This window comes from Camelina sativa, chromosome 4 (assembly GCF_000633955.1).
Source record: "Camelina sativa cultivar DH55 chromosome 4, Cs, whole genome shotgun sequence".
Lineage (NCBI taxonomy): Eukaryota > Viridiplantae > Streptophyta > Magnoliopsida > Brassicales > Brassicaceae > Camelina > Camelina sativa.
In genome coordinates, this window is record NC_025688.1 from 752,009 (window position 1) to 761,127 (window position 9,119).

The following is a 9,119-nucleotide window of genomic DNA, read 5'->3' on the forward strand; positions in this document are numbered from 1 at the left end:
TCTTGAAGGTGATTGTAACGCCCGCGATCCTGAATAGGATCGTAGGCCATGGCTTGGTCCGAGATGGAAGGATGATCTCAGACAAGTCGGGGAAGAGCTACTCGTTAGCTCGGACAAGGGGAGAAAACGAGCCAAGTATGGGACAGCTTCGGGCCAGCTCCGGACAGCTCCGGGCCAGCTCCGGACAGCTCTCGGCCAGCTCTGGATAGCTTGAGGCCAGCTGCGGTCAGCTCGGCCAGCTAGTGTCAGCTCGACCAGCTGCCAGGGAGCTCGACCCAGCTCGACCAGCTGGACGACAGTGGACAGTTCACTGACCAGTTGGGAGCTCGGGACCGAAAGGGCACGGCCTAATAGCCATGGCCGAACGGGTACGGCGAGCGTACATGAGCGAACAGGAGTGAATGAACGGATTCGTCCGAAGGGTGCCTTTTGGGGCCAAAATCGCGGCCCAGGACCCTATATAAAGGGGGCGATCCTCTCATTCTGCGGACACGTTCGGATACAGAAAAATACACCAAAAACTCGAGAGTACGAGTAAAGATCAGGAAGAAGGATCCGAGAAATAAAGAGTTCGGCGAGAAGGGTAATAAGGGTCGGAGGTACGGTACAGTACCGTCCATATAGGCTCTGGGAATTGGGGTAGTGCATCAAACATAAGCATAAGTAATGCTTCGGTTGGTCCGGTTGGTCGGAGGAAAGGGGGTGCGGCTCGGCGGTTGGACAGGGATCGGTACAGACCCCCAGTACACCGTCCGAACTGATGCGCATGCTACCTCCCTACCGATCAGCGTACCATCCGGGGTGTCCAAGTACGGACAATTCGGGCGGAGAAAAGTAAACGCGGCTCGGCGGTTGGACAGGGATCGGTACAGACCCCCAGTACACCGTCCGAACTGATGCGCGGGATAACTCTCTACCGGCCGATCTCTGTACTGGACGGTTATTAGTACCTAGCGTGCATTGCATGACATGTACAGCGGGAAAGGGAATGTTATTGATGCCTACTTTGTTTCAGGAAAGGAGGGTGATCGCGGGAAAGGAAGTGCTTAGGCGCGGGACTCATGGCCGGGAAGATGAGTGGTGGTGTGAAGGGTAGATAGGATCGATTATACAGCTTGTTCTAGCTTATTATGCAAACTCATAAGTTGTATCGAATCCTTTGATTACTTAATGAATATCGAATAATTATTACTCTAAGTATTATATCATGAGGATTATGTATGAATCACAGAATGTGCAAACGAACCTTGTTTAAAGGAATGGGCCCTAAAATATGACTAAGTAGTGTAAAGGGACGGGAGAACCTCTCCGGCCATAGATGGCCGGGGATGGGGTCTTTCAAGTTGGTATCAGAGCATGCTTGGTTCTAGGACCGGTAGTGCGGGTTTGGGGCATCACCACTCATCGGCTTCATGGGATCTCGCGGTAGTTGTTCTTACTGTTTGCGGTTTGTTAATTTAGCCGTGACTAATGCATAATTTTGCAGATGGGTAAGAGCAGCAAGGAAAAGAAAAGAAAAGGCAAGGAGGTGGCCGATGGGACCATGGACGCGGAGACTATGGTCGATGCGGACGTAGGGAACACGGACACCCTGATTGCAGCCGGACCTGAGGCTGGAGAAAAACAACCGGATAATGATAAGCCGGAGAGTAGCGGAGCTACGGACGTGAATAGGCAACCGAATGTTGTACCATCGTCCCAGGAACAGTGGGAAACGATGAAGGCCATGATGGCACAGCTGGACGTGCTCACAAAGGCGTTGGTACCGGATCCTGTGGTACCAACGGTACGTAGCAAGATTGTTGCGGGGACCATTGGGGTAGGTCCTGGAGATTCTCCGAGAAAGAGAAAGGACTACCTTGATGCACTGGAGCATGTCACGAGGCTAAAGACAAAACATTTCTCGGGTAGTACGGACCCGATTGTGGCTGACGAGTGGAGGAGTCGACTTGTAAGGAATTTCAACTCCACTCGCTGCCCGGAGGAGTATCAAAAGGACATTGCTGTCCATTTCCTGGAAGAGGAAGCCCATGACTGGTGGGTATCAGTGGAGAAACGTACAGGTGGTCAAGTCCTAACCTATGCGGACTTCGAGATAGAATTCAACAAGAAATTCTTTCCCCCGGAGGCTTGGGATCGACTGGAAAGCGAGTACCTGAACCTGGTACAAGGGGTAATGACGGTACGCGCGTATGACGTTGAGTTCAGTCGCCTTAGGCGCTTTGTGGGAAAGGAAATTGAGGATGAGAAAGCACAAGTACGTCGCTTTATCCGTGGACTAAGGGTAGACATCCGCAACCATTGCGTGAACGGTGTCTTTAACTCGGTCGTGGAAGTGGTGGAAAGGGCGGCTATGATCGAAGCTGGGATAGAGGAAGAGAAACAGCTCAAACGCGAGAAAGTTTCTTCTCGTTCGACTCACCCAGCCAAAACCACCGACCAAAAGAGGAAGTGGGACAAGGTGGATAACGCAAGGTCTGAACCCAGGTATGGGGAGTGCAAGACTTGCGGAAAGTACCATAGCGGTTCTTGCTGGAAGACCGTGGGTGCATGCGGACGCTGTGGAAGTAAGGACCATGAGATCCGAAACTGTCCAAGGATGGACAATGGCAATGGGCCAAGGACCTGCTACTTATGCGGGAAGGAGGGACATTTTAAAAGGGAATGTCCAAAGCTTGATCAACGGGGAAACCGTGGTGAGGAAACTTTACCGCCACCACCAAAGAAACAGGCTGTTGCACCACGCGTGTATGAGCTGTCTGAGGAAACTGCCGATGGGAACTACAGGGCGATTACTGGTATGTAACGAGAACCCTTTCTAGTTCAATTCGTGCATTACATAGCATCATGGTGCATGTCTATGGGGATAAGGGTACTTAGCATTCTAGAGGAATGTGTAGGGACCTTAAGTATAGGTGGTGTGGAAACGCACACCTTGTTTGATTCGGGGGCCACACACTGTTTTGTGAGCCCAGAAATGATAGGAAAAGGTGGGTTCCAGAGAGAACCAAACACCGAATATGGAATGGTCCGAGCAGCCGGCGGGCAGGTGATGTTCCCGTACGGTGTGGTTCGCGGCATCTCGGTCATTGTCAATGGTGTGGATATGCCTACTGACCTAATCATTGTGCCACTCATGAAACATGATGTTATCTTGGGGATGGACTGGTTGGGAAAGTACAAGGCTCACCTTGACTGTCACCGAGGGAGAGTAAATTTTGAGGGAAAGGAAGGAACATTGAGATTCCAGGGAATAAGATCAACTTCGGGAAGTTTGATCATCTCAGCAATCCAGGCGGAAAGGATGCTGGAGAAAGGTTGTGAGGCGTACTTAGCCACAATCACAACAAAGGAAGTTGGGGAAAATAAGGAACTGGATGAGATTCCGGTAGCCAATGAATTTGCCGATGTGTTTGAAGCGGTACGGGGAGTGCCGCCGGATAGATCAGATCCGTTCACCATCGAGCTGGAACCGGGGACGACCCCTATATCTAAAGCGCCTTACCGGATGGCACCGGCAGAAATGGCGGAGTTAAAGAAACAATTGGAAGAATTGTTGGAAAAAGGGTTTATCAGACCAAGTAGTTCACCTTGGGGTGCACCGGTCTTGTTTGTGAAGAAAAAGGATGGTAGCTTTAGGCTATGCATTGATTACCGGGGGCTGAATAGGGTTACGGTGAAGAATAAGTACCCATTGCCCCGGATAGACGAGTTGTTGGATAACCTCCGAGGTGCAAAGTGGTTCTCAAAGATAGACTTGGCCTCGGGGTACCATCAAATTCCGATAGAGCCATCGGACATTCGGAAAACGGCTTTCCGGACGAGGTACGGCCACTTTGAGTTTGTGGTTATGCCGTTCGGATTGACCAATGCACCGGCAGCCTTCATGAAGATGATGAATGGTGTCTTCCGGGAATTCTTGGACGAGTTTGTAATCATTTTCATTGATGACATACTTGTCTACTCGAAGGATTGGGAGACTCATCAGAATCATTTAAGGGCAGTTTTGGTGCGGTTAAGGGAACAAAAGCTTTTCGCGAAATTAAGCAAATGCTCGTTTTGGCAAAAGAGTGTCGGGTTCCTTGGACACATTGTCTCGGACCAAGGAGTGTCCGTGGATCCGGAAAAGATCAAGTCGATAAAGGACTGGCCACGTCCGAGGAATGCCACCGAGATAAGGAGCTTTCTTGGGTTGGCGGGATATTACCGAAGATTCGTCAAAGGCTTTGCGGGTATGACTCAGCCAATGACGCGATTGACGGGGAAAGATACCAAGTTCCTATGGACGGAGGAATGCGAGAAAAGTTTCGCGGAGTTAAAGGCGATGCTCACAAGTGCTCCGGTACTGGTGTTGCCGGAAACGGACGAGCCGTACATAGTGTACACTGACGCCTCTATAACCGGGCTAGGTTGTGTGTTAATGCAAAGGGGCAGTGTAATCGCATATGCTTCAAGGCAACTGCGTAAGCACGAGAGGAATTACCCAACGCACGACTTAGAGATGGCCGCGGTGGTGTTCGCGTTGAAGATTTGGCGTTCATATCTCTATGGAGCCAAGGTTCAAATCTTCACCGACCACAAGAGTCTGAAATACATATTCACCCAGCCAGAGTTAAATCTAAGGCAAAGACGGTGGATAGAGTTTGTCGCAGACTATGACTTGGATATTGCCTATCAACCGGGAAAGGCGAATCAAGTCGCAGATGCTTTGAGTAGGAGACGCTTCGATGTGGAAGCTGAGAAAAATCAGGAAGCATTGGTTAATATGCTGGGGACCTTGCATCTAAATGCATTGTCGGGAGAAGTGGAGCCATTGGGCTTAGGGGCAGCTGATCAAGCGGACCTACTTAGTAGAATTCGTTTGGCTCAGGAAAAGGACAAGGAACTAAAGGGTTGGGCGGAGAATAATAAGACTGAGTTCCAAACATCGAACAATGGAACCATTGTGGTGAATGGACGGGTGTGTGTGCCGCAAAGTAAGGAACTAAGGGACGAAATCCTAAGGGAAGCGCACCAGTCTAAGTTCTCAATCCACCCCGGTTCGACCAAGATGTATCGCGATCTGAAACGATACTATCACTGGAAGGGAATGAAAAGAGATGTGGCCGCGTGGGTTGCTAAGTGTAAAACCTGTCAACTCGTTAAGGCCGAGCATCAGGTACCGAGCGGTTTGGTCCAAAGTCTACCCATGCCGGAATGGAAATGGGATCATGTGACCATGGACTTCGTGACTGGGTTGCCTATGAGCAAGTGGAAACACGATGCAGTCTGGGTAGTGGTTGACAGATTGACCAAATCTGCACACTTCATCGCAATCGCGGAAACGGATGGGGCCGAAGTGATCGCGGCCAGGTACATGGAAGAGATTGTCCGGCTTCACGGGGTACCGGTGAGCATTGTCTCAGACCGTGATACACGGTTTACCTCGCTATTCTGGAAAGCTTTTCAAAAGGCCCTGGGAACAAGGGTGAACTTGAGTACAGCGTACCACCCACAGACGGACGGGCAGTCCGAAAGAACAATTCAGACGCTCGAGGATATGTTGCGAGCATGCGTACTGGATTGGGGTGGAGGCTGGGAAAGTTACTTGAACTTGGTGGAATTCGCATACAACAATAGCTACCAAGCTAGTATCGGAATGTCGCCTTATGAAGCGCTATATGGCCGAGCATGTCGAACGCCTTTGTGCTGGACGCCGGTTGGGGAACGGACGTTATTCGGACCCGGGATTGTGGACGAAACGGCCGACAAGCTAAGGTTCTTAAAAATCAAGTTGAAAGAAGCCCAAAACCGACAGAAAAGTTATGGGGACAAGCGTCGGAAACAGTTGGAGTTTGAAGTGGGTGACTTGGTGTACCTTAAGGCCATGACCTATAAGGGAAAAGGGCGTTTCACTAAGAGGAAAAAGTTGAGCCCAAGGTACGTTGGTCCGTACAAGGTACTTGAACGGGTAGGTGCGGTGGCGTACAAGCTGGAGTTACCACCAAAGTTAGACGCTTTCCACAAGGTGTTCCATGTATCTCAACTTCGGAAATGCCTAAGAGAAGAGGATGAAGTGGTCGAAGATGTTCCGGCCGAGTTGCAAGAGAACTTGACCGTGGAAGCAACACCTATTCGGATCATTGATCGAATGGTAAAGGAAATGCGCAGGAAGAAGATGAACATGGTAAAAATCTTGTGGAACTGCGGCGGACGGGAAGAAGCTACTTGGGAAACTGAAAACAAGATGAAGGCCGATTTTCCTAAGTGGTTCAAGGAGATGGGTGAAGATCAACTTGATCCGGATTCGGGGACGAATCCCCTTCAAGGGGGGGAGACTTGTAACGCCCGCGATCCTGAATAGGATCGTAGGCCATGGCTTGGTCCGGGATGGAAGGGTGATCTCGGACAAGTCGGGGAAGAGCTACTCGTTAGCTCGGTCAAGGGGAGAAAACGAGCCAAGTATGGGACAAGTATTGGTCAGCTCCGGACAGCTTCGGGCCAGGTCCGGACAGCTCCGGGCCAGCTCCGGACAGCTCTCGGCCAGCTCTGGATAGCTTGAGGCCAGCTGCGGTCAGCTCGGCCAGCTAGTGTCAGCTCGTCCAGCTGCCAGGAAGCTCGACCCAGCTCGACCCAGCTCGACCAGCTGGACGACAGTGGACAGTTCACTGACCAGTTGGGAGNTTCCACAAGGTGTTCCATGTATCTCAACTTCGGAAATGCCTAAGAGAAGAGGATGAAGTGGTCGAAGATGTTTCGGCCGAGTTGCAAGAGAACTTGACCGTGGAAGCGACACCTATTCGGATCATTGATCGAATGGTAAAGGAAATGCGCAGGAAGAAGATGAACATGGTAAAAATCTTGTGGAACTGCAGCGGACGGGAAGAAGCTACTTGGGAAACTGAAAACAAGATGAAGGCCGATTTTCCTAAGTGGTTCAAGGAGATGAGTGAAGATCAACTTGATCCGGATTCGGGGACGAATCCCCTTCAAGGGGGGGAGACCTGTAACGCCCGCGATCCTGAATAGGATCGTAGGCCATGGCTTGGTCCGGGATGGAAGGGTGATCTCGGACAAGTCGGGGAAGAGCTACTCGTTAGCTCGGTCAAGGGGAGAAAACGAGCCAAGTATGGGACAAGTATTGGTCAGCTCCGGACAGCTTCGGGCCAGGTCCGGACAGCTCCGGGCCAGCTCCGGACAGCTCTCGGCCAGCTCTGGATAGCTTGAGGCCAGCTGCGGTCAGCTCGGCCAGCTAGTGTCAGCTCGTCCAGCTGCCAGGAAGCTCGACCCAGCTCGACCCAGCTCGACCAGCTGGACGACAGTGGACAGTTCACTGACCAGCTGGGAGCTCGGGACCGAAAGGGCACGGCCTAAAGGTCATGGCCGAACGGGTACGGCGAGCGTACATGAGCGAACAGGAGTGAATGAACGGATTCGTCCGAAGGGTGCCTTTTGGGGCCAAAACCGCGGCCCAGGACCCTATATAAAGGGGGCGATCCTCTCATTCTGAGGACACGTTCGGATACAGAAAAATACACCAAAAACTCGAGAGTACGAGTAAAGATCAGGAAGAAGGATCCGAGAAATAAAGAGTTCGGCGAGAAGGGTAATAAGGGTCGGAGGTACGGTACAGTACCGTCCATATAGGCTCTGGGAATTGGGGTAGTGCATCAAACATAAGCATAAGTAATGCTTCAGATGGTCCGGTTGGTCGGAGGAAAGGGGGTGCGGCTCGGAAGTGGATCGGGAACCGCCAGGTTCGCCGTGAACCAACCGAACTGATGCGCATGCTACCTCCCTACCGATCAGCGTACCATCCGGGGTGTCCAAGTACGGACAATTCGGGCGGAGAAAAGTAAACGCGGCTCGGCGGTTGGACAGGGATCGGTACAGACCCCCAGTACACCGTCCGAACTGATGCGCGGGATAACTCTCTACCGGCCGATCTCTGTACTGGACGGTTATTAGTACCTAGCGTGCATTGCATGACATGTACAGCGGGAAAGGGAATGTTATTGATGCCTACTTTGTTTCAGGAAAGGAGGGTGATCGCGGGAAAGGAAGTGCTTAGGCGCGGGACTCATGGCCGGGAAGATGAGTGGTGGTGTGAAGGGTAGATAGGATCGATTATACAGCTTGTTCTAGCTTATTATGCAAACTCATAAGTTGTATCGAATCCTTTGATTACTTAATGAATATCGAATAATTATTACTCTAAGTATTATATCATGAGGATTATGTATGAATCACAGAATGTGCAAACGAACATTGTTTAAAGGAATGGGCCCTAAAATATGACTAAGTAGTGTAAAGGGACGGGAGAACCTCTCCGGCCATAGATGGCCGGGGATGGGGTCTTTCAGTGATCTTCCACTCCTCACCCTCCTTCATACAAACATGATGGTAGGCGTTCTTCAAGTCGATCTTTGAGAAGATGCTGGCGCCACTAAGTTCGTCTAGCATATCATCGAGGCGTGGGATGGGGTGGCTATACTTGATGGTGATGTTGTTGACGGCTCTACAGTCAACGCACATCCTCCATGATCCGTCTTTTTTCGGGACTAGGAGCACTGGAACAGCACACGGACTCAAGCTTTCTCGAATGTATCCTTGCGCCATAAGTTCTTTGACTTGTCGCTCGAGCTCCTTCACCTCTTCGGGATTGACTCGGTCGGCTGGTCGGTTGGGGAGTTGTGCGCTTGGTATGAGGTCAATCTGGTGCTCAGTGCCTCTGATCGGTGGTAGACCCTCGGGTAGCTCCTCCGGGAACACGTCGGCGTAGCGTCTAAGGACGTCGCGGATCACCTTCGGTAAGGCGTCTAGTGAACCATCGAGACCTGAAAGCAACACATCTCGAAACACCATCAATAACACTTGGGCTGAGTCCTTAAGGGACTTTCTAACATCACCATACTGAATCAAGAAATTCTTTTTATCGTTCGAATCTTTAGACAACTTGTCTTGCATTTCATGTACTTGCGTGGGGCTCAAGGGTTTCAAGGAAATACGTTTGTTGTCATGAACGAAAAAGTAGTGGTTAGTGTAGCCGCAATGCATGGTGCACTTATCAAACTGCCATGGACGTCCCAATAAGAGGTGGCTAGCTTGCATAGGCACTACATCGCATAGGATTTGGTCCT

At 50.9% G+C, this 9,119-nt stretch overlaps 1 protein-coding gene across 1 annotated transcript; it reads left to right on the top strand.

The window, feature by feature from the left end:
* LOC104783427 lies at nucleotides 1,544-2,806 on the top strand. Its single transcript, XM_010508587.1, has one exon. The coding sequence runs from the start codon at nucleotides 1,544-1,546 to the stop codon at nucleotides 2,804-2,806; it is 1,263 nt and encodes a 420-aa protein (XP_010506889.1).